The sequence below is a fragment of the Oncorhynchus masou genome, chromosome 9, assembly GCF_036934945.1.
Source record: "Oncorhynchus masou masou isolate Uvic2021 chromosome 9, UVic_Omas_1.1, whole genome shotgun sequence".
In the NCBI taxonomy this organism is placed as follows: Eukaryota; Metazoa; Chordata; class Actinopteri; order Salmoniformes; family Salmonidae; genus Oncorhynchus; species Oncorhynchus masou.
In genome coordinates, this window is record NC_088220.1 from 19,390,982 (window position 1) to 19,415,842 (window position 24,861).

At 43.2% G+C, this 24,861-nt stretch overlaps 4 protein-coding genes across 7 annotated transcripts; 3 read left to right on the plus strand and 1 right to left on the minus strand.

Annotated features, from left to right (window-relative positions):
* Positions 1-2,306: 2,306 nt before the first annotated feature.
* Positions 2,307-5,577, plus strand: tmem129 (transmembrane protein 129, E3 ubiquitin protein ligase). The gene is made up of 4 exons (XM_064973421.1): positions 2,307-2,764; positions 3,020-3,494; positions 3,716-3,875; positions 4,432-5,577. Exons 1-4 carry the CDS (start codon positions 2,560-2,562, stop codon positions 4,678-4,680), a joined length of 1,089 nt encoding a protein of 362 aa, XP_064829493.1. The 5' UTR covers positions 2,307-2,559; the 3' UTR covers positions 4,681-5,577.
* A 1,625-nt stretch (positions 5,578-7,202) lies between these two features.
* On the plus strand, positions 7,203-10,755 carry slbp (stem-loop histone mRNA binding protein). Of its 2 annotated transcripts, none has more exons than XM_064973429.1 (8): positions 7,203-7,440; positions 8,243-8,371; positions 8,812-8,916; positions 9,006-9,062; positions 9,272-9,406; positions 9,496-9,645; positions 9,961-10,072; positions 10,236-10,755. In XM_064973429.1, exons 1-8 carry the CDS (start codon positions 7,382-7,384, stop codon positions 10,302-10,304), a joined length of 816 nt encoding a protein of 271 aa, XP_064829501.1. In that variant the 5' UTR covers positions 7,203-7,381; the 3' UTR covers positions 10,305-10,755. The 2 variants fall into 2 exon arrangements, with proteins under 2 accessions (XP_064829501.1, XP_064829500.1); XM_064973428.1 differs by having other exon boundaries at positions 7,208-7,440; positions 9,000-9,062.
* Positions 10,756-10,845: 90 nt separating this feature from the next.
* Positions 10,846-17,382, plus strand: ccdc142 (coiled-coil domain containing 142). 2 transcript variants are annotated; one of them, XM_064973423.1, is made up of 13 exons: positions 10,846-11,400; positions 11,833-11,970; positions 12,094-12,155; positions 12,266-12,320; positions 12,451-14,049; positions 14,129-14,215; positions 14,367-14,531; positions 14,952-15,115; positions 15,366-15,482; positions 15,607-15,721; positions 15,871-16,048; positions 16,296-16,507; positions 16,686-17,382. In XM_064973423.1, exons 2-13 carry the CDS (start codon positions 11,883-11,885, stop codon positions 16,934-16,936), a joined length of 3,093 nt encoding a protein of 1,030 aa, XP_064829495.1. In that variant the 5' UTR covers positions 10,846-11,400; positions 11,833-11,882; the 3' UTR covers positions 16,937-17,382. The 2 variants fall into 2 exon arrangements, with proteins under 2 accessions (XP_064829495.1, XP_064829494.1); XM_064973422.1 differs by having other exon boundaries at positions 10,846-11,373.
* Positions 17,186-22,182, minus strand: LOC135545657 (aldehyde dehydrogenase, dimeric NADP-preferring-like). Of its 2 annotated transcripts, XM_064973424.1 has the most exons (11): positions 22,038-22,182; positions 21,637-21,709; positions 21,210-21,399; positions 20,145-20,376; positions 19,741-19,826; positions 19,429-19,637; positions 19,213-19,330; positions 18,569-18,710; positions 18,204-18,370; positions 18,008-18,107; positions 17,186-17,884 (listed from the first exon to the last, which is right to left on the minus strand). In XM_064973424.1, exons 3-11 carry the CDS (start codon positions 21,363-21,365, stop codon positions 17,610-17,612), a joined length of 1,485 nt encoding a protein of 494 aa, XP_064829496.1. In that variant the 5' UTR covers positions 21,366-21,399; positions 21,637-21,709; positions 22,038-22,182; the 3' UTR covers positions 17,186-17,609. The 2 variants fall into 2 exon arrangements, with proteins under 2 accessions (XP_064829496.1, XP_064829497.1); XM_064973425.1 differs by lacking the exon at positions 21,637-21,709.
* Positions 22,183-24,861: the final 2,679 nt, after the last annotated feature.

Here is a 24,861-nt window from a genome sequence, read left to right on the forward strand (position 1 = left end):
TGGGGATTAGGGTCAGTGCTATCCAACTCCATTAGTCCATCGAGTCCTTCCACAATGAAAGAATCCTGACCATGATTACCATCAGGTGTATCGGTGTCCTGTCTGACCGTTCGATGGTTTGTTGGTTTGTATGTCAAAGTTTCGCAACAATGTTGCTACTAATCCATGCGATCCATAACCGGCGCGGTCCCAAACGATAACAACCACAACCTAGAACTGTCACACCGATGATTGAGTTAAATACTTTATAAACTACACACGCTGAAAATAAACCAAATTTCTGCAGCATAGCACGCACAATCAAACTGTCGCGCCAACCAAAAGCTCCTCCCCAAAGAGCTGAAAAAGCTGTCTATATTTCCTCCTTCCTTACTGCTGATGCTCTCTTAAAGTGGCAGCGCACAGTGAAGGCTCTGTGCAGGATTTCGCCACAACGTGGTTGGGAAATTTACTTGAGAACAAACTATTCAAAAGCAGCTGATTGGATTACCAATTCTAAAGAATCCATTTGATATATCCAAACTGGTGGAGAGAGTGCTGGGTAAAGTGAAGGCTGTGAGGATCACGAGAGGCGGGCTTGTTTAGATTTTTTGTTCTTCTGAGGATCAGAGGGAGTGTGTTGCCTCTCACCCGGTTTGATAAGTTTGATGTGTCCTGTGTGCCTCTTCTGAACAGGGCATCCCTCAAGGGGGTAATATCTTGCAGTCATGAAAAATAGTCCTGGAATGAATGATGCTCGTCGGATGAATCATGTGGTGGATGAAGAAAAAGTGTAGACTATCTGTTCTTGGGTTTTTTAATATGGAGTCTCTCCTTACTCAAGTGCATTTGGGATATATAAACTACCAAGCCAGAACATCTGTTCCAAGACCATCATTGTAAAGCTTTTGGATATGTTTCAAGTGTTTGCAGAATGGAGAAACCGAGATGTTCAAGTTTTGGAAAAGATCATATCATGTGTTTCAAAAGTGATGAAAATGTGACATGTTGCAATTGTGGTGGTAACCATGAAGCCATGTCTTTGGAATGCCCAACAAGGGTGAAAGAGAATGAGGTGTCCAAAGTCAGGGCTGTTCAGAGCATTTCATATGCAGCTCCTGTTAAAAGGGTTGAGGATTCAAATGGTTCTCCTGAAGAGTCCATGGTGGTGGATAGGCCTTCACTGAAGGCTGCAGGGGTTGCCCTTCAACAGCAGGACCCAGGTATGTTCAAAGTTAAGCAGGGGGACTTTGTGGTATTTATAGCTATGGTGATTAATGGCACTCCCAAGGTGGAGAGAAAGTCCCGGAAAATAGATATTGTGGATGCGGCAGAACGGTTCCTGGCTCTGAAAGAGTTCTCGGCGGAGGGGTTGCATGGAGTATTGTCAAAAGCTGTACCACCCTCTCAGGTCATAGAGCCCGAGAAGAAAGATATTGAGATTTGAAGGAAGAAGTAGGGGTTTTTGTGTTGTCAATGTGTTTTTTGTTTTATTGTGGGTTGATTACGTTAGGTTTCTCTATCACATATGGGTTTTATTTTACTTTTTTTTTAACTCAATACAGCTTTTTGGTTTGTAGTGTGCCATAAAATGCACAGAAGAAGTTTGTTGCGAAACCCAGGCTGCCGTCCAAACTCATGGTTGTCAGCGCTAAACCCTCAGCCATTGAATAACGTTTTACATCGTCACGTCTGAGTGTACCTTAAATGTCCCTTGCCCAAGCAAATAAAACAAAATGTAACCTTTATTTTACTAGATAAGTCAGTTTAGGACAAATTCTTATTTGCAATTACAGCCTACCCCGGGCCAATTGTGCGCTGCCCTATAGGAAGTCCAGGAAAATAGATATCTCCCAATCACAGCCGGATGTGAAGCAGCCTGGATTCAAACCAGGGACTGCAGCAACGCCTCTTGCACTGAGATGCAGTGCCTTAGACCACTGCACCGCTGGGGAGCCCTTAGAGCAAAGGAGAGTGATGATCAGAGAGACAAAGTCCTTAGTGGAAATTGAGCTTAAAAACAACCAATTTAAAGCAATGAATGTACCTAGCAAGCTAACGTAGCTAGCTTGCACTCGTGTCAGACAACTAGCTACAGTTACCCATAGCTGGCTAGATAGTTTTTTAGTATGGTCGTTTATTCCAATACATTTTAGTATTCCTAAAAGCAAGCTACGTTGATTACATGTGACACTTCGCGGACACCGAACTATGACGCTTAACTACAGTTTGCATTGAATTGTGGGTCATATCAAACAAAAGTGGTCTAATTTCGTCACTCGCTCCCTTGAGCTAAATCGAGGGCAGAGGGGGCAAAGTTAGTGAATTGGACCTTCATTTAAGATGGAAATCAAACTGCATCCGGTTTCAACGGGGATTCCCCTAAATGAAAGGGAAGAAATAACTTGTTTGGACTGCAGCACCCGACTTTTATTTTGAAAATTCAGGGGATAGCGAAAGTCGTGGCACAGGATGTTGTCATTTTTTGGTCTGGTTTCTTCCTATTCAGTTCTAGCTAGCTAAAGTATTAATAAAATTAGCTGGACTGTTCGCTTAACTAGATACAAATACATTGGTAACATGGATCGGCCAGAAGTAACGTTTTCTTTAGCCTACATAGTATTAGCGTTTTGCTTCGTATTCACACCAAATGAATTTCGATCAGCTGGTTTCACCGTGCAAAATCTGTTTTCAGGATGGCTTGGAAGTGAAGATATTGGTTTCATTCAATATCATGTGAGGAGAACGAGCGTCACTTTACTAGTTCATTCAACTTTGCCACTTGGTAAGTCACTTAGCTAGCAGCTAACTAGCTGCCAGGGGCCTAGTGAAAAATAAATATTGACATGCAATACCCACATTGATCACTGTCCTGTCAAGTGATCATTCATACTAACAGATTGTATTGTTGTTGTTTTTTACTATAGTTTAGCTAGTCTCTTTTTATCTGTGATAATTCTGCCTAGCTAGTAGCTAGCTACATCATTCAAACGTCAAGTTTATAGACATTTGAGCAAACGTTCTGTTCCGTATCCAACAGGGTACTACATGGGAATGTGCATAGCTGCTCCAGAAAAGTACCTGGCCTATGTTCACTTAATAAGTGATGGCTGGAGGGCTTTCTTCACATTTTCACTTGCTCTTCAGCTCTTTAGCTGGGTGATCGTCATCTACTGGTCTCGGCACAAATGGGGAAATCATCCAATATCGCAGAACCTTAAAGCCCATGCATTGCCCCAGTCCGGCTGGGGGGCAGTTGCCTCCTCTGTCAACACAGAATTTCGCCGCATTGACAAGTTTGCAACGGGTGCCCCTGGTGCAAGGGTTCTCATCACTGACACCTGGATCATGAAGGTCACTACCTATTATGTACATATTGCACTGCAGCAAGACACTCACTTGACAGTCACAGACTCAAGGCAACACCAGCTCTCCCCTGACTCAGCCACTCCTGTTCAGATCCTGACACTCCGGGTCGCTAGCATCAACCCCAGCGTCAAGCCCTTTGACATAAGGTACAGTAGCTAACACGAGCTATAGGCTAAGCTTGCTGTTGTCTTGTCAGCTCATTTGAGAAGTAAACCGTAAATGCCAACCCCTTTCAAAACCTTAAATAGAACTACAATATTTATTTCCCATTGTAACACCTGTTTAATGCAAATATTGTTTTTCTGATGCATAATGCTGTTGTACTATGTATGTGAAATACTTAGTTCTGAATTATGCACCTGCTTAGGCTCAATTCAACAGAATATGCAGAACTGCGAGAGAAGCTGCATGCACCAATCAGGAACGCTGCCAACGTGGTCATTCACCAGACTATGAGTGACCTCTTCTTGGAAACATTCAAATCCCAGGTGGAAATGAACCAAGTCTACCAGCTGACAAGCGGACAGGTGCCCCTATGTTATGTTGTCTATGGGTGAACCATTTAATGTATTCAACATTAAAGGTAGACTCAGCGATATGATGCAGAAAGTAAATGACACAGCTTGAAGTGCACATACTGTGTGTGGTAGCCTAGTGGTTAGAGTGCTGGGCCAGTTCCCGAAATGTTGCTAGATCGTATCCCTGAGCTGACAAGGTAAACATCTGTTGTTCTGCTCTTGAGCAAGGCAGTTAACCCACTGTTCCTTGGGCGGCGAAGACGTGGATGTCGATTAAGGCAGACCCCCACACCTCTCTGATTCAGAGGGGTTGGGTTAAATGTGGAAGACACATTTCAGTTGAAGGCATTGCTGTACAACTGACTTGGTATCCCCCTTTGACTGTGTGAGCGCAAAGCGCTCACCTCAATCTCCAGTGTTGCTCGTGACAACATAATTTTGCAGAGTCTACCTTTAAATGAATTCTCACAACATGCTTGATAAATGGTCATGAAAAAATGTGTTCTGCTCAGTGTAGTAGAAACTAGAAATATCATGCCCAATATTTCTCTGCCTCTGTTCTTAGGAGCTGGAGTCCTGCATTGGTTGCATGCAGGTGCCCGCCAACACCAAACTGTTACGGCTATGCCAGGAGGAGGGTGAAGGAGAGTGCCAGCAGTGCTACTGTAGACCCATGTGGTGTCTCACCTGTATGGGCAAATGGTTTGCCAGCCGCCAGGACCAGCAGAAACCTGAAACCTGGTTGGGCAACAGAGTGCCTTGCCCCACTTGTAGGGCCAAGTTCTGCATCCTGGATGTCTGCATTGTCCCCTGATCACTCAATACTGTGTTCCTCTCAGTCAATTCTAAAGATATGCATAGGAATCTGCTGGTGGTTTGGTGCGATGTACATCAGATAGCCCTTGTGATTACTTTTCTAATTGTGCCTTGTCTCTATTGCATCATTAGTGCCATTATTCTGCTATGGGAAACCTTGGCATATTCTAGTTTTGTTCTAACTTTGCTCTTCATGATTTTGATTTGATCAAATATTTTTCCTTGCACAATATGGCTACAACATGAACTTTGAGCTTTAAAGCTGGGTAGATTGCTAAGTAGAGGTTAAATTTAGCATCAGCAAAATTATGTTTTCATGAGCAGCACCGATGATATTGCGATGAGCGAGATGCAAGGCTCGCACAGTATCTTTGCATGTGCACGTGTCACACTGTTAGTGGTAGGTATGAACCAAAACAGCTGAGAAGTTTAGCCTTCGTGAGTCAATGCTCGTAGTTGTTGTGGAAATCAACCCACTATGCTCTTTACTTTGTGCACCACGTCATATCGCTGAGTCACTTACGCCTAAACGTTTGTCTGCCCCTTGAATTACCTTGTGGTTTTCAACATCTTCCAGTTGATCGTTCTGATGAGACTCAAATGGGGCAAAATGTAGTAGGTTCTGGACAGTTCGGCACAACATATCTTTACTCTGTTTTACTGTCTCTTTTTCAAGGGTGCTGTAATGGAAACATTTTGTTCATCTTTGAGTTATCAGTCTTTCATCGGTCTGTTATGCAATTACAGAACTTTGTCAAGTAGGCTATGAAAATATAATTAATGAAGTAGTCAGTTGATGACATGGGGAAAACTGATGTGGTACATGGTTTTAAAAATTGCCATATACTTAATTTCACAATTATGTTACCTTTATTAAAATATAGCTACCCTCTAATTTGTTTTGTTTGTTGCTGAATGTCCACTGCTTGATACCATATTTCGATGAGGATTTGTCAACAGAAAATGAACTAACCTGACCTGGGAACAAAAAGGTTAAGAATTGTTGTGAGAATTGCCACAAAATATGTTTTTAACAATACCGAGAATGGATGAGGAAATTACTGAACCTCATTGATCAGTAGGCCTAGTGATCCACCATAACGGTCTTGGGCGCCTCTTTGTGGCAATCAACAGTAATGGCGCATTCACTGGGAACTTGGGGACAAATCATGACGATATTCAAGTCAGAATGACGGAGTACTAGAAAGATGCAGAGTTTCCGATTTGGATGAACATTCTAAATGATTTTCTCAGTTGGTGCTCGTTTTTTTGAGTTTCTCGTTGTCTTGAACGCACTGAAGTTGGAAGTCACAGATTTCCGAGATCCCAGTTGTTTTGAACGCGGCAACATTCGTTTTTTTTTATCAACGAAATGTATAAGCAGAATATGTGTTAGCGCCGCGTTTAAAACAATTTTGAACTCGGAAATGTCCGACTTCAGTGCGTTCAAGACAACTGGGAGCTCGATAAAAAAACGAGCTCAAACTGGGAAAATTATTTTTGACCATAGAGAATGATTAGAGCCCTCTAGCGGACTAAATGTTGTTATCAGCATGGGCAGCGCCATTGGGGCTTCCACAATTTTAATGTAGTCAACATGCAAGACGCCCAACTTCATTGGCTGATCTTTCCTGGTGACCCTGCTGGAGTCATGTCCAATCGGGTCATCAGGAGGGATCAGCCAATCGTACAGAACACTTGTTTCTACTCATTAGCGCTGCCCATGCTGTCCCAGATGCAAAGATGATTCCGCATTCACGTGGTAGTCGGATCTAGAAAACTGAAATGTATGCATAAGTATCTAATTACCAATGAAGTGGGAGTTTCATGTCGAAAACTCTGGCATTTCTGTAGACCTCTAACTTTCTGACCAGAGGAGCACTGACATAATTTGATCCCGTTTTTTCAGAGGTCCCAGTTGTCTTGAATGCATCAATAGACAGTTGGGCCAATGCGGTTTCTACATTATGATGATGTATTAACGACACTTCAACATTCTAGCCATGTTATGCCGCGACATATCCGACTTGCTGATTTGTTGAACGCAGCACATATAACTACTACCAGTTAAACATTTTGAAATTTCGGAGTTTCCTAGTATATCACATTGACGTTGCGTTAGCTGCACATTAACAGTACATGGGGAATATAAAAAAAAAAAAATGCTATAATACGGATTGTCTAGAATGAGCATTATGACGCATATACATGACACTACAACATTCTATGGCAGCCATGTTAGCTCACCATTACACGAGGAATATTTAAACAATGCTATGTAACAGAACGTATAGGGAGCCTCTTTGTATGTTGTATAATATTCTAAAAGTTTGCCTTGCTCCCTAAATATATGCCTCTATTTAAAACTAAACCACCACTGTTCCATCTGTGGTTTTGTAAACAAGCGCGTCAAATCCCTCCCCTTCCGTCACGTGACAACAACGGGCATGTTCGTTTGTACATGGCACGGTTCCCCGGAACAGCAGAGGTTGCGAAATTAGACGATTCCATTGGTCCTTGGGCACCGGGCCATACAATCCTTGGGCACCGGGCCATGCGAAATGAATTATTCAATTGTTGACTGACGTCAGGGAAAGCGCCATTCCTTAGCTTTGGCGCGTTCACAGCAAAATCAAAAGATCTCTGCTTTAAGGGAAGTAGCTACAAGCCCTTCATTCCTCTGTAAGTTTAGAAAGAAAATGTCTTTTCGCCACAAATCCAGACGCACCAATGCTGAATATAACGGAGATGAAAATAGGTGAGTTGTCATGAGTTTGTAAGTAATTTAGCAACAAAAATCAATTTAAAAATCTATTTTCGCTTTCTCTCGCGCCAGTCTTCTCCCGCGAAATCCGGAATTGTTGCTTGTCTGGTTAGCTAGCTGGCTAATTATTTCTAGGTACGCTTTTCCAGCTAATGTATGTTTCCTATCGTGTTATAAGTATGTGAGCATTTATTGCATTGCTGGCTTATGCATTCTTGACTAGTTTTGCTACGTACACTAACGTAGCGTTTGCTAGACACCTAACCTTTATTTTGATCAGGTGTTAGCTAGGTTAGCTAAGTTTACTGCTGGATAGCTAATCAGCTAACAATAGCTCGCTAACATGCCTTAACTAGTTACAGTAGCTAAATAGATAAACTAATGATTTGCAGTTTCTAACGAAGGTTAGCTAGCCAGCCAACTTTATAACAACTAATTTCCCTTAAAATGTAGCTTGCTAATGTAACTGGTTTTAATACAACAGCTAACTAGCTACTAACGTTAGCTTGCTTGCTAGCTAGCTATAGTAACGTTGGTTGACTAGCAAAACCTTTCGCGCTCATGCATCCTATGGCGCCGAAGCAGCTATTGCACTGTACTTGAAATATCTCATAAATAGTCAACGAGTGTACCTACTAGTGTCTCCACTGAGTCAGTAGTGATTGACAATAATCAACTAAATCAAAGGGAACAAGGCATTTTAGTACTGTTTTAATGTTAAGTTCTTCGGGAAAATGATGTTCTTGACAGTGGCATGATCTTTCAGTCTCGTTGATCCATATATCATTGTTTCTAGGAATAGGGGCCCTTCAAGGTGGTCCAACTGCCGGAAACGGGGAGCTGATGGCAGTATGAGATCAAATGGGGACTTGGACTCAACCGGTACCAGTGATCTGAAGATGAATGCTAACCACAGACCTGTTAGGTAAGATAAGATTCAGACTGCTCACTTGGGAGTTATCAAACCAATATTTTAGGTAGATTTTCTGTTGAGCCCTTTTTTACGTCCCAAATGGCACCCAATTCCCTACATAGTGCACTACATTGACCAGAGCCCTATGGTTTCTTTATAGTGCACTTAATAGGGACAAGCAATTTGGGATGTAGACCTTGACAACCATAAATTAAGTAGACTGCCCTGTGACACGTAAATGAGGGAAGCGTTTGAGAACAATAGCTAGGTTGACAGATGGTTGCTAAATGCAAATGTGCCCCATGTATGTCACCCTGAATAATGCTGTTAAAAACAAACAATTAAAATGTATGGTGTTTAATGGCTTTTTCACACCATCAGCCATCTCCAACTTAAGGTGTTTTGAGACCTTCTGAATCTCATAATAACTGTACATTTCATTCCTCTTTCAGTTTTACCACTCCTGAAAGTGAAGGTCCAGTTCCTAGATGCGCGGATTGGGGGAGTGAAGTGGAGACTGACGAAAGGCGATCAAGTGTCCGTCGGGATATGCAACGGTCAGCAGTCACTGCGGAGTTTCCTCTTTTAGTTAAATGTGCTTGTAAAAGCTTTCAGTTGCTTATGGTATTGTTTCTTTTAGTTACAGGCGGAGGATACTAACATCAGATTTTGGTCCAAGGGAACGAAAGAACTCTTCTGGGAGGTATGTTTGAAAATGTATGTCTCATACTGTGTTTTGCATGAGAGCCTGGTCCCAGATTTTTGTGCTCTTGCAAACTCCATTGCTCGCTCATTGTCAAGCCAAACAAACAATGTGCGTGACAAGGAGTTGGCATGATAGCACAAACAGACTGGCACTCAGTGTACATCCATTCATTGCATTTCATTCATTAATCTGTTTCCTGTCTTCAGCTCAGAGTCCAGAGACTCTCCTGTCCCCGGTGAGGTCATGGAGGAGGATGAGGAAGTCCTGATGAGGAGGCAGAAACAGATTACCTATGGGAAGAACACACTCGCCTACGACAGATACATCAAGGAAGTACCCAAGTGAGTAAAATAGTGTTGGTTTTCATTCAGCTACCACCCTAATAGATCAAAGTTAATATTATCCCATTTGTTTTCCATTGTTTTACCAGGCACTTGAGGCAGCCGGGAGTTCATCCTAAGACTCCCAACAAGTTTAAGAAGTACAGCCGGCGCTCATGGGACCAGCAGATTAAGCTGTGGAAGGTGAAGATTCACGCGTGGGATCCCCCAGCCCTGGAAGGCAGTGAGCTGCAGGCCATGTAAGCCCCTCAAATATCCTGGCATTTAAAATGTTCAAGCAAAAAAAAAGTATATATGTGTATGTGTATATATGTATGTATGTATGTATGTTTTTATGCCATTGAACTTTATACTCTGTTTGATATAGTCCTTCAATTGTAAGCACAAGTTGTTCTCCTGAAATTGGATTTGGGAAATATGTTAAAGCTGTCCTGTAGAAAAAATGTATCTACCTAGTCTCGGGGAAAATCCTTCATGAGAGGACACCTTTGTGCCAGATGGCTTACTCAAACCAAGTTTGTAATACAGTTGTTTTTGTTTCATGTATCATTTAGAGAGGAGGTTGACTTGGATGATGTCATGGATATTGAGCTGGACTTCCCTGAGTTGGATTCAGAATCGAGCGCACAGCCTCTTAAAGTCAGCAATGCCTCTTCGTCTCAACCGGTATGTTCTTTAACCAGTCTTTGCATGTTTGAAGACAACTATTGGTCCATGTTCAAAAGCAATTTTGGGAAGCACTGTTGGACTCTTACCAAACAATTGGAGTGACTTTGTGCTGCATTATTTCAGTATAAAACTAATCTAGATTTTTTTTTTTATGTTCTAGGACTCTTGCCAAGGGACTCCCAGCAAGATGATGAAAATAGATGCATCAGTTGATCTTGACATGGCCTAACTGTTGTGCATTGAAAGACAATCCATGGCGATCACCCTAGCAGGAAAAAAATTATTGAATGCTTAATTAAAATTCCAGGATAAATTCAAGTCAGTGACCTGAATTGTATATAGTTACAATTTTCTTATGTTGTGCTGTGGATGCTTGCATTTTATAATTGTTAATGACTTTATGTTAAGAAAATAAATGTATTGTGAGTAGTTGGGAGTGTAAATTTGACTGCGTTTAGACAGGCAGTCCAAATCAGATCTTTTTTTCTCTCGATCAGCTCTGAAAAAGATCAGATGTGGTAGGTAAAAATGACCAATTAGAAGAAAAAAATATCAGAATTTGGCAGCCTGTGTAAATTGTTTTGAAATACAATGTTGTACTATATTTTGAAGGGTTATGTTGGCATTGAGATTTTTATAGGCAGTTTTTAAAAAATAAATGAAGTTATGCGTCAATGTTATTTTAGTCTATGATCAGTTTTCTGTATATGCATTCTCAGCGTTCTGCCTGGCTGTAGCTGCGAAATGTATGTTCTTAGCTAGTTTTTCATAGTATATTAATGCTTATTACTTAGATCTATTACTCATCCATGCTTCCGATAATCACTATGTGGACGAGTGCCATAGCTCCGCCCCGTATTAACCATAACAAGGGACGCTCTCTTTTCATTGGCTGTTTATCTCATGATGGTTAGCTAGCTTTGAGCTAGCAATGCTATTCGTGGACCAAACCCGCTACTTTCGTGAGCACTAGGATTAAAACTCAAAATAGGATTGGCTAAATTGCTAACAGTTGACTGCTGTAATCCTCACAAGTGTTGTGAAACACGGAAGTATTCAAGTACAAATGTGATGTTGGTTTTATTACCTTTAACGGTAGCTAGCAACAATGGATGCTAATTTCTAAAATTTGGCCATCGCTTGCTAACTGGAAAATATTTGCTAGCAACGTGGAGTAAAAAGCAATGTTGACAAATGAACTTGCCAACGCTAGGTGTCAAGAAGAGGAAGCATAGACTTACTAGCCAGTTAAATGGGGTTCTCTTACTGGGCCTTTACGTCGGATACTGATTTCACAGGTATTGTGTTGCCGTTTTATTATGGCAGTAAGTAGCCTATACTTTTCAGATGGCCAACGCGTAGCTACCATGTTAGGGAGTGTGTCACTGTGATAGTAGTTATGAATCTCACTAGAGTTTGGCAATGACAAGCAAGTGTGAAATCGTTTCAAATAGCCACCGTTCACATAACTAATACAGGTGTCTATTGTTGCCTTTCTATACGATAATCCACTATCAGCGATCGCACAGATGGAGTATTTGGTGGCGACAGCTTGTCAAGGAATACTATCAGAAAACATCAGCAGGCGAGCTTGACCTCATCGCAAAAGTTTAAGAGCTAGACGTAACCTGAATACGAAATGTAAAGAGGGTGATCATGTTACCTTGAGTAACGTTAAAGCTCAGTGCTGTTTCCTGGAAATGTGTTCATTTATTCTGGCTATGAGGGCATTTAATTAATAACGTTGTTTCCAACAGCAATGTGAGCCATTTTGGGAAAGACCCCTGAATGCTGCGTCCTGTTTGATATGGCTCAGATTTTATGCACCTACCAGGAGACCCAGAATGGGACCGCTCTGGAAATAGAGGGGCAGGGAGGTTTGGACAAGGCAGGAGGTAACCTTCTCTGTTCCCTAACGTCTACACTGACATTGTGATTGTGAATACGTAGTTTGTTACTTCGTGTTCTGTTTCAGAATAGGAACACTGTTGCATGGTTTGATACTACTCTTTATCCAGATAAAACAGAGACATCCCCTGTGAATGAGAACCCAGAACCATTTTCTTCTGAAGATGAACAGGTAAGTGACTAACATTCTCAATGACATATTTTGTGGTATGCTTAAGTCAATGTAAAAAACATTAAGTTATGGTTTTATTATTGACCATTCTCTGAACCATCTTATTTCAGAAGAGACTAAATGCTTTGTCAGATGATGACTTTCTTTCAAAGGACAAGCTTGATGGTATGGGCAACACCTTCTTTGTTACTGCTTTCATAGTTAACACCTGAGCTATGTAAATAGAAACAAATTGATAAGAGGACAATGCTGTTTGTGTGGCATTACAGTAGCACTATACTCCTGTCATCTTCAGCTTCTTGGTCCCAGAGTTGCCCCTTCACCAAGTCTCTGCAGAAGGCGGAGGCCCTGCTGAGGACTCGCTTCAACCCCAGCCTGAGGTGGCTACTGAGGCAGAAAAGTGATGATATGTGGGAATTTGAGAACCGGGATACCTTTGTAGCGTGCCAGAACCTCACCTCTCAGTCGTCCAGCAGGCTGCAGCGGCTAGACCAGGGCATGCTGGGTCTCAGTCCACATTGCCAAGTGTTGCGGGGGCCACGGACAGGCCAGCTGCAGAGTTATGTCAGGGGCCTCGCTACAGAGGGCAGTTTCTACCACCACCCTCCAGCTGCTACCCTCAGCCAGCACTATGGGCAGCTGCAGTACCTACTGGAACAGCGGGCTCAGCTCCTTTTCCTCCATGAGTATGCCAGGCGCACCAGAGTCACCACTGTGTACGTTACCAAACTGACTAGCCTGCTGGAGCGGGAGCTAGGTTTGTTGATGGACAGGAGTCGAGTCCTGGAGCGACCAAACTCTGCCTGGAGCTTTGGGATGGGAGGCCTGTGCCAGGAACTACGTATCCACGTGAGCCATTGGGATGCACTATGTGCCAAAGCCCAGTCTGACGTCTGGCTGAGAACTGTTCTGTTCCAGAGGACAGAGACCCTTGCTGTCATGCGGCGGACACTGAGAGTGCTGGGACTGCAGGCCCTGGTTCTGATGGAACGTTGTATCTATACAGCCCTCTCCGCTCTGGCCTCAGCTCAGCTGGCCAGGGTGCCTAGAGATGCCTTAGAAGACCTGCTGGCTGGGGCAGAGGTCTTTAACCAGGTACTGGAGGAGCAGAGAGTCCAGCATAGAGGCTCGCGGTGGAGAACTCAGACCCTGCAGCTGTCTGACTGGCCTGGGCTGTCTAGTAGGCAGCCCACCCGAAGGGGTAGCCTACCTGCACCGTTCCCAGTGGTTGAACTGATGAGGATACTGGCAGAGCACAGGGGGCCGATCGCGGCAGAGCAGCTGTACCAATGGGCTTCCCAACAGAGCTTCTTCCACTCCCAGGCCCTGCACACTGGAGCCCCAGCCCCTACGTGGGAGAAATTAGAACTGTTATTCCCGCTGCTTTCCCCTCTACACCCCTCAGAGCCCAGTCCTGATGGGCTCACACTGGAGAACCTCCCTGGGACGTCTTCAGATGAATCCAGGTTGGGAAAACCCTGTTCCTGGTCCTCTGATCTCCCCTTTATAGCCTTCATCCGTCAGGACCAAAAGTCTCTAGAGATTCTCTTCCAGGCCCTGGTGTCCTCCACAGACCTGATGGCTCCACACATCCCCAACAGACCCAGGCCGGAGTGTACCAACACCCCAGAACATTTTCCCAGGTGCTTTGAGGGAGAGTCTTCACCCACAGATGAGGCCAGGCAGGAGATAAAGAGACCCAAGTCAGTCCAGTCTGGGGCCTGTGTGGAGCTCTTTGGTCATTACAGGACAATGCTGTGGAGGGAGTTTGGCAAAGCCGTCATTCAGCGCTTCCACCAGCCACCAAAGAGAGGCCCTTTGGGCAGTGTTAACCAGTGGAACGACCAGATGGTTTTCCAGCTTGTGATGTGGCTCAACCATGGCTGTAGAGGAGGTAACAAATGCTGCCTGTTTTTAATCAGTTGATGTGTTACTGTGACACTTTCAATAAATAATAGTTGAATGCCTTGCAGAGCTCGTCCCTGAGGAGTGTAGAGGAGTGGTTGATGACTTCATCTTACAGCTCCTGTCCAACACTGCTTTTAGGCACTGGGATGAGGGTCAGTTTCTGTGTTTAAAACCTCCTTAATACACTGTAATTTGACATCCATCTGCATCATGTAGTTATAGTAATATAACAACACAATGTTTTTGGTTTCTGTTAAGGTATTGCCTCTAATCTTTGTGTGTGTGTTTCTTTCTCTCTTGCAGTGATGTGTGCGTCACTGGGCTCAGGACTGAAAGATAAATGTCTTCCAGGAGTTGAGCGTGAGAACTGCATGGTAATGACATGTACCATGGAGAGACTCCTGCAGCTGTCCCCTCCACTCCTCACAGTGCTGCAGTGTCTTCAAACTTCAGCCCACCTGGTCCAAGGTAACCCCTATATCAGCCCACCTGGTCCAAGGTAACCCCTATATCAGCCCACCTGGTCCAAGGTAACCCCCATATCAGCCCACCTGGTCCAAGGTAACCCCCATATCAGCCCACCTGGTCCAAGGTAACCCCCATATCAGCCCACCTGGTCCAAGGTAACCCCCATATCAGCCCACCTGGTCCAAGATAACCCCTATATCAGCCCACCTGGTCCAAGGTAACCCCCATATCAGCCCACCTGGTCCAAGGTAACCCCCATATCAGCCCACCTGGTCCAAGGTAACCCCCATATCCATATGATTTAAACTGCTTATTAATCTGGAAATCACCTCCAAATATCCCTCGGTCATTCTCCTTCTCTACCTCTTAAACATTCTACCAGGCCACACGGTAGTCATCTTGCTTTTCATCCTTCATCAGGTGACAGTAATGCTCGGACTATGAGGTCCCTTCACATAGGATCGCTGAGCAGAGTGGTGGCATCCGTCCGATCCTCTACCTTCTGGGTCATGAGAAAGGCCTACCAGTTCCTTTCCTCCTGGTCCCTCAACAAGTTCCTGCTTGTCACCCTAGGAGACCTCAAGGTGAGGATTCACTCTGACATGCTTCCCAAATGGCTTCCTATATAGTGCACTACTTTGAACTAGAGCTCTGGTCTAAAGCAGTGCACTATATAGGGAATACGGTGACATTTGGGGGACACACATTCAATAGGGAAATAGAAGATATGTTGGCCTTGCTTCAGGTGGTCTCCATCTTTCTTCTTGTCTTTAGTGAGAAATCCTATGTTGACATTGAGGGATGCACTTACATAAGTGTGTTCTGTGCTTTAAGGTTCTGAGAGCATCAGTGGTGAGGCTACTGCAGCATGTGGAGGCCCTGAGTGTGAATGAAAATCATCTCCTCAAGCTGCTGGCTGCACAGCTTACTCAGAGTGTCACAGATCTACAGGTGAGGGGCAATATAATTGTTGATCTGTCAATTTCTAGACCAATGTTCCACCTGTCATCTCTTATAACCGATTTGAGTTTATTACTCAAATATACTCAGTTCTATTATGTCTGCATTGTTGAAGGTATTTTCTGAACTGGTGCTCAGAATCTTCTCCAAGGACTGTAAGAGGATGTCTGAGGAGATCTTTTTGCAGACCATGCCCTCAGCAAAGCACTGGAGAGTGAACTATAAAACAGGTAAATTACAGACTGATGGAACTGAAATATCCTATATTCTAAACATAAGTCCACTATGTCCACTATTTGTGTTTTTTTTCTGTTGTACTTTGTGTATGGAGACAATATAATTGATGCTTGTTTTTTCCTTCATCTTATTGTATCTGTAGAGTTCCCCAGCAGCCCTAGTGATTACGCTACTACTGCAGCTCAGAGTGTAATAGGACAGGTACTGGAGGGGGTGCAGCCCCTGCCTGAGGAGGCTCGGATCCCCGCCCTGACAGAAGCCATGACAGCCTTCATGGAGGCCTGGATGGAGCACATCCTCAAGCAGAAGATCAAGTTCAGGTATGTGTACAGTATTCCCTGATTTTAGATTAGCAAATACAACCGTGCTGAATACCATAGAAATACAATTACTAGAATGGGCATAGAATCTCTGACTTGGGAAGCCCATACTAGTGATTCTATTTCTGTGATTATACTGATTATCATTACTGTTATCTCCTAACATGGCACTAGTAAGGGGAGTGATACACACCCATTCACCAACCTTTCTGTTCCTCTCTCTCTGTCTCTCTCTGTCTCTCTGCAGTATCCAGGGGGCTCTACAGCTGAAGCAAGACTTTGACTTGATCCGGAACCTGATACGCTCTGAGGAATACAGCCTGTCAGAGGAGATCCACCAGAGGCTGCTCTCCCTCCGGGTCTTCCACCAGGTGGACAACGCCATCGTGTGCCTACTGCAGCAGCCCATGGCCAAGCCCTACATGCCTTCACGGGGCTGGGAGCCCTTCAGACGCTGCTGTAAGTGTCCACCAGGGGGGGTGCCTTCATCATTGATAACATGATTTTTAGTTGAATCCCACTATAGTGGAATTATAAAAGTAAGCCACACAGGCAAGTCAGACGTACCGCAACACTTTACAGCAATGTATTTGGCCTGTTTCTCCTGTTGACAATCTTGTGATTTTCTACCCGTCAGGTCCCAGTAGTGCCAATATGGTGGACCAATCGTCTAGCAGTCTGAATAATTTTGAGAGCCTGGACCTCCAGTCTGCATGTCAACAGGCCCTGGCCCAGGCAGAGGGCTCTATGAGCCCTGAGCTGCTGGCCTCCACCCCGCAGGAGTCCTACCTGGCTGTGGCACAGCAAGAGTGGCTGGACCTGCGCATACACAATGGAAACCGCTGGAAGCTCCCTGGGCTGCAGTGCCTGACAAGGTCAGAGCCCTAACCCTCAGGTATTCTATGTAGAAACTCATTCCTCCTCCAGTCCAGACACTGGAAATTAACAGCCTTTTGGCCTAAAGGCTGTCCTACAAGGCTGCTCATCTGGAAGCCATTTTGCTCTTTGAATTAATAAATGTGTTAATACGCTAGGGCCAGACAGGGCCAGTTTACTAGATTATGACGTTACTAGGAACATTTGGATGTTACATTTCCTAGGACTTCATCTGAACAAATCAAAGCCATGTCAATAGACGAGTATTGAAGTTATTTATGTTATCATTAACGACAAAAGGTACAAAGCAATAACGTTACTGAAAAGTTTTTTTGTTTCTTTTCAAAACAACATTTCAAATATTGTGTGTATCCATGGCATGTGCATATAATTTAACATATTTTTGTAAATCTGTGCTAATGAAGTAATGGAAAGTAAAGATTTGTTTTTCATCTCTGGCTCCTGAGGGGTTTGTTTTGTTTACTTTTTAACCACAGAAAAGGAAACATCAGGTCATAAAATAGATGATCATGGTTGATCTATAGATAGTAAACCCTCTCATAGTAAGATGACAGAATTATCGACATAATACATTGATGATACATAACAATATAGCAACTTCAAGAAGTGCATTTGATGCAAAAAACAATTTCCAGTTGATGAGTTGCAGTAGTGAGAACCTGGGCTACCTGGCACCCATGACTACAATTACGATCAGGGCGACAAGGAGACCACAGGCTAAGATGGTGGCCAAAACTGCCCACACGAAGGTGGATTTGGATTGGTCACACAGGGAGCTCCTCATGGCCTGTCTGGCCCTGCGTGCCCGTGAGCGGTCCTGGGGTGGGTACCTGGCCATGTTAATGCATTCCATGCCCAAGGACTTGATCAGGCACGCCCGGTGGTGGCTGAGCTGGTCGAAGGTGTGTTTCCCGTGGTACCTGCCCATTCCACTTTGACCTGTACGGGGTCAGAGTTCAGAGAGCAGCAAGTGAGGTCATTATAAGAGAGGATATTAGACTAGGAAAATTCACCAATGTGCTAGCCAAAACTATTAAAATACTTGTTGGTTATTGGTCTTACCTACGCCGCCAAAAGGAAGGGAGTTGAGCACGTAGTGCATTATGACATCATTGACTACCACCCCGCCGCTGCTGGTCTCAGCAATCATTCGCTTTATCACCTCATTGTAAAAAAGAGAAAGAAGAATAATATAGTCTGCGTGATCCTCTACACTCTCCTAATATGAAGTCCTATTGTTTCAACGGTAGTAGCTTACCTTCTTGTCAGAGGAAAAAACATACAGCGCTAAGGGCTTCTCTTTCCCGTTGATGAAGCGAATTGCATCACTCACATCACCAACAGTCACTATGGGCAACAGAGGTCCGAAGATCTCCTCCTGCATAAGTCTGGTGTGAGGAGACACGTCCGTTACCACTGTGGGAGCTGGAGGATCAGATGGGGGGGAAAGGTCATTGTTATTGACATTCACAGGGACGGTACAGTCAGTTACATCGGCACATCACAGCACTGACAAAAGTTCATCCCAGAATTGATTCAATATGGATTTGTATACCCATTGCATAAATAACGAAGCTTGGCAAGAGTCCAGCCAATCATCTCCCCCATAAGGATTCTCCCTACCAATATAACACTGTGATGGGTCGCTCTCTCCCCCTAGTGTCACACTGCATCCCTCCAGCAGACCCATCACTCGACTAAAGTGGCGCAGGTTGATGATGCGACCGTAGTCTGGGGAAGATTTGGGGTCCGGGCCGTAGAACTCCTGGAATTAACAAAAGACAAGGATTAGATGCTGTCTAAAATGAGGATTAGATGCTGTCTAAAATGAGGATTAGATGCTGTCTAAAATGAGGATTAGATGCTGTCTAAAATGAGGATTAGATGCTGTCTAAAATGAGGATTAGATGCTGTCTAAAATGAGGATTAGATGCTGTCTAAAATGAGGATTAGATGCTGTCTAAAACGAGGATTAGATGCTGTCTAAAATGAGGATTAGATGCTGTCTAAAACATGTATTAGGTGCTGTCTAAAACGAGGATTAGGTGCTGTCTAAAACGAGGATTAGGTGCTGTCTAAAACGAGGATTAGGTGCTGTCTAAAACGAGGATTAGGTGCTGTCTAAAATGAGGATTAGATGCTGTTTAAAACGAGGATTAGATGCTGTCTCAAACCATACGCACAGTTTAATAGACAGATATAGAACCCTGATATATTGTCCATGGTAATAGACTACTCTGCTGTGGGAAGGCAGATCTGGAACAGACCTGTAGTGTATTCCGGATGCCCTCCACCACTTTGTTCTGAATGCTGGGCTCACACAGGATGTAGTCAGGGGCAATGCACGTCTGCCCAACGTTGAAAAACTTTCCCCATGTGATTCGGCTATAAAAACAAACACATGACGTATCAAGACATGTCTATATGTGCCATGTGACTATGGATAAAATGGGTTGCTGAGCAACGGTGCAAATAGCTGTTACCGGCAGGCCACGATGAGGTCACAGTCCTTGTCGATGTAACAGGGGCTCTTGCCCCCCAGCTCCAGGGTGACAGGGGTCAGGTGTTTGGCTGCGGCCTCCATCACCACTTTCCCCACTGTGCTGTTCCCAGTGTAGAAGATGTGGTCAAAACGCTGCCTCAGCAACTCCTGGGTCTCTGGAACTCCACCTGTCACCACAGGATATAACTCCTGTCAGGGAAAATAACCCAACATTATAGTGATAGCTTACCCCAAAACCACACATTGAGATGTTTTATTTTATTACTGATACAAGGTTAGCAAAATGTAAGACCTTGTCCAGATATTGTGGGAGCAGTGCTTTGAGGAGACTGGCTGAGTGCTCACTCAACTCAGAGGGTTTCACCACTGCTGCATTCCCTGTAGAGGAAGAATTAACAGTGTGTGAGAGGGTTGCTGAGATAAAGTTAGAAAACAAAATATGCATCCATTACAGGATCAATGAGTTAGCCAGGTAACTTGATTAAATATTGGTATATACATGGTCTAGTTCACTCAACAACCAAAAAACTTAGAGATGTGTTAACTTTATGAATGAGCCAGCAAATAAGTGGTTATATCTGGTTGTTTATCAATGTTAGGTGACTCATTGATCTTGCTTTGTAGTATACCCCTCTGCTCCCCTTGTAGTGGGAACATCTGAAGGAATTGAATTCAACTAGGGCCTGGGGTATATACCAGCTGCGATGGCCCCGATCAGGGGCTGCAGAGTGAGGGCCCAGGGGTAGTTCCATGCCCCGATGATGAGCACCACTCCCAGGGGTTCAGGCAGGATGTACACCTGGTCTGTTAAGGTCATGATGTTCTTCTCCACATGGCGAGGGGCAGCCCACTGAGACAGCTTCCCCACCGCCAGGCTGATCTCATTCTCCAGGCCAATCAGCTCGGAGAGGGCTGTGTCATACTGGCTCTGTAAAACGACAGGGCAGTGATGTCTGTCTGTATCGAGGCTATATGGATCGTTATTATTTACTTATCAACACACTCTGTGCCTAAACATGCTGGATTAGTCATTCAAATGTAGTAGGTGGTTGGACTTTACTAATCTGGTAAGGGGTATCTCCCTCTTTTCTCCCTCAAAGTTATGAAAACTCAAACATTCACTTGGTTACTTTTATGATTTGTGAAGCATCTATATAGGTCTTATAAATGCATTACAATTTCTGAAGGCTTTATTACGTCTAAAATGCTTGGTGTATATGTATATGCCCTTTGTTGATACATTTGAGTGTACAAAACATTAAGAATACTTGCTCTTTCCATGGCATAGACTGACCAGGTGAAAGCTATGATCCCTTATTGATGCCACTTGTTAAAATCACTTCAATCAGTGTATAGGAAATTGAGATTTTTAAGCCTTGAGACAATTGAGAAATGGGTTGTTTATGTGTGCCATTCCGAGGGCCATTCCGAGGGTGAATGGGCAAAACAAAATAATTAAGTGCCATTGGGTTATGGGAGTAGGTGCCAAGCGCACCGTTTTGGTCAAGAACTGCAACGCTGCTGGGTTTTTCACACTCAACAGTTTCTCGTGTGTATCAAGAATGGTCCATCACCCAAAGGACATTGAGCCAACTTGGCACAACTGTAGGATGCATTGGAGTCAACATGGGCCAGCATCCCTGTGGAATGTTTTAGACACCTTGCAACTCAATATTTGGAAGGTGTTCTTAATGTTTTGTATACTCAGTGTATGTCTATTTATCAACAACAACAAAAAATCAATGACTTTCAAACTCTCACCCTGTTGAGGTCCTGCTTGAGTGCTATGGCAATCTCTCCTTGTCTTTCTGTGATCAGCCTCTGAAGGGACTTTAACTGTTGAACTCTGAAATTCAGGGGCTGGGACCTCCCTGTAAGAAAAGTGTCCCTGGCAAAGTCCACAGTCTGCTTCTCCATGTCTACGACTATCTATCACAAACACACCTGTAGCCTGCAACCATGAGAAAGACAATGAGAAAGACGCTAAAATATACACACCTACAGCAGTAGACCTAATCTTTTCAGTTTGAAAATGTACTAAAATATACTACATTTACTGTGATATGCCTGACCAACTAATCAAATCAAAATTTATTAAAAGTGCATTTCAACATCATAATAATGCTATTTTTCTGATAGGCAGAGGATTGAAAATTGAGCATAACATAGGGTAAAGTGCAATACTTACATGTGAATGAAAGCAGTAGCCTACACAAATCCTAATGTTGCCTGTCACCAACACCCATAAATATAGAGATGGTCTGTACATTTGAAAAAAAAAAAAAAATCTATTCACTGTTCGTTGAGAACTATAAGGGTTGCTGCATATCTATTGAGAGGAAGTTGTTATATAGGCTACCCAGGGTCATATAAAATCATGACCTAGTTCTAGTGAATATTAAATCAAATCAAATTTTATTAGTCACATGCGCTGAATACAACAGGTGTAGATCTTACAGTAAAATGTTTACTTACAAGCCCCTAACCAACAATACCGTTGAAAAAAATTAGGGATAAGAAATAAAAGTAACAAGTAATTAAAGAGCAGCAGTAAAATAACAAATAGTGAGACTATAAACAGCTGGGTACCTTTACGGAGTCAATGTGCGGGGGCACCAGTAAGTTGAGGTATATGTGAGTCACAAAAGAGCAGGTCTCTACTGAAGCCTCGGGCTCACCGGACACGGACTCTGATCCCCCCGACCTAGCCAAGGTAATGGCGGCGATCATTAAGTCTGAACAGACTGTGCTGGCTAAGATACTTTTTTTTTTTTAAATGTTAATTCATTAACTTTTTTATTTTACTCTTGAAAACCTTAATTGCACAATATCAAAACACCCTGTACTGTATGAAGTTTGTGATTGGACTTTGCTACAAATATGGAAAAGTAATAAAAATAATGACCAAGTTGTAGTGTATAATACCCTGACACTTCTACGGAAGCTTCTTCCTGATACCTACCTCACTGACGTAACTTTGGGTGTCACCACGGACAATTGCCAGTTCTTTTAATCACTTGACATATCAGCCTGTTAGTTTAATCATTACCGTAGCTCTCTAAAAATTTGTACGTGCCATTGGGGGCATCAGTACCACTATAAGAATCTGGCCTTGCTGGACAATCCCAACATCATCACAGGAACCAGTGCTGGTCCACGGACCAGAGGTTGAGAAACTCTGAGCTGGACTGTCTTTACTCTCTTTAAAACAGCTGTGAAGAGACTGGACTGGCTGCCTTAAGCAATCTTTGGGAGGTCCAACTCATTCCGTTGCATATTTGCTGACAGTACATTTCATTCTGATTTATTGACAGAAAATTCTATATAGTCCCATCCCTGCTTCCATCAAATCAAATGTATTTATTAAGCCCTTCTTACATCAGCTGATGTCACAAAGTGCTGTACCAAAACCCAGCCTATAACTCCAAACAGCAAGCAATGCAGGTGTAGAAGCATTAACATTGCTTCCATGAAGTCTTATCACTTCTGCAGATTCAGATTAAGCAGGGGTGGGGGAAGGAAGCAATCTTTATTAATTGGTGTTCTAGTCCAACATACCACAGTACATTTGTTTTCAGTTTGGATATTGGTTTGATATTTGGAGTTTGCTAATTAATACCTCTTCGACAGAAGGTCCTAGGATGATTAGGGTGATATATCTAGAATCAGATGATGCTAGAGAGCAAGGTACAGCCCTTTTGTCCTTCTCTGTTCCGTTTTCAAAAAGTGACTTTATATTGGTTTCAATGGGAGAATATTATGCATGGGTGGCTAAGGGACTGTCTTAAAAGTGCAATCAGCCAAACCTGGTGTTTACAGAAAAACTGTTTTTTTTTGTCTCAATTAAATGATCTAGAGATCTTAAAACAACTTTATGTTTTTCCCCACAACAATTCCATTTAAACATGTTAACCTGTTTATATTTCATGGATTTTATATGAAAATATGAACACAAAAAGCATAAATGGGAAGTGGCGCTGGTGAGCAGCAACATGTGAAGATGCGTTTTCTTGGTGCTCCTGTCCAGGGCAAACAATTTACTATTAATACTTGACCAACATCTCCCCTACCATGTTAATTTTGTAATATTTAATTTGGAATCAACCCCAATTTACTAATTTGGCAATATTTTTTTACATTTTTGTCCTTTTCATTGTGAAATGTCGAAACAACCACGGCCACGAGTTACAAAAGAGCAGGCCTCTACTGAAGCCTCGGGCTCACCGGACACGGACTCTGATCCCCCCGACCTAGCCAAGGTAATGGCGGCGATCATTAAGTCTGAACAGACTGTGCTGGCTAAGGTGAAGCCACTATCCACTGACCTATCTGCACAAATAGCCATTCTCGCCACCGAGGTCAACACAAAGATGGACTCTGTTAAAGACGACTTGGCGAAACATGACACCCATCTGAATAGCTTGGATTGAGGTGCAAATACTTACTTGGACAAAGTGGTGACACAGGAAGAGCAAATCACCTGGACTGGCTGCCTTAAGCAATCTTTGGGAGGTCCAACTCATTCCGTTGCATATTTGCTGACAGTACATTTAGTTCTGATTCATTTCCAGAGAATTATATATAGTCCATCCCTGCTTCCATGAAGTCTTATCACTTATGCTGATTCTTATTAACCTGGGGATGGGGAAGTAACACATCATTTCACTTTTCAACAGTCATTTGTTCATGTACAAGACTTGTGTGAAGATGCATTTTTTATTTAAATGTTAATTCATTAACTTTTATTTTATTTTACTTTTGAAAACCTTAATTGCACAATATCAAAACACCCTGTACTGTATGAGGTGAACATGCTATGTGATTGAACTTTACTACAAATATGGCAAAGTTTTTAAAATAATGACCAAGTTGTAGTGTATAATAACCTGACACTTCTACGGAAGCTTCTTCCTGATACCTACCTCACTGACGTAACTTTGGGTGTCACCACGGACAATTGCCAGTTCTTTTAATCACTTGACATATCAGCCTGTTAGTTTAATCATTACCGTAGCTCTCTAAAAATTTGTACGTGCCATTGGGGGCATCAGTACCACTATAAGAATCTGGCCTTGCTGGACAATCCCAACATCATCACAGGAACCAGTGCTGGTCCACGGACCAGAGGTTGAGAAACTCTGAGCTGGACTGTCTTTACTCTCTTTAAAACAGCTGTGAAGAGACTGGACTGGCTGCCTTAAGCAATCTTTGGGAGGTCCAACTCATTCCGTTGCATATTTGCTGACAGTACATCTCATTCTGATTTATTGACAGAAAATTCTATATAGTCCATCCCTGCTTCCATCAAATCAAATGTATTTATTAAGCCCTTCTTACATCAGCTGATGTCACAAAGGTCTGTACAGAAACCCAGCCTAAAACCCCAAACAGCAAACAATGCAGGTGTAGAAGC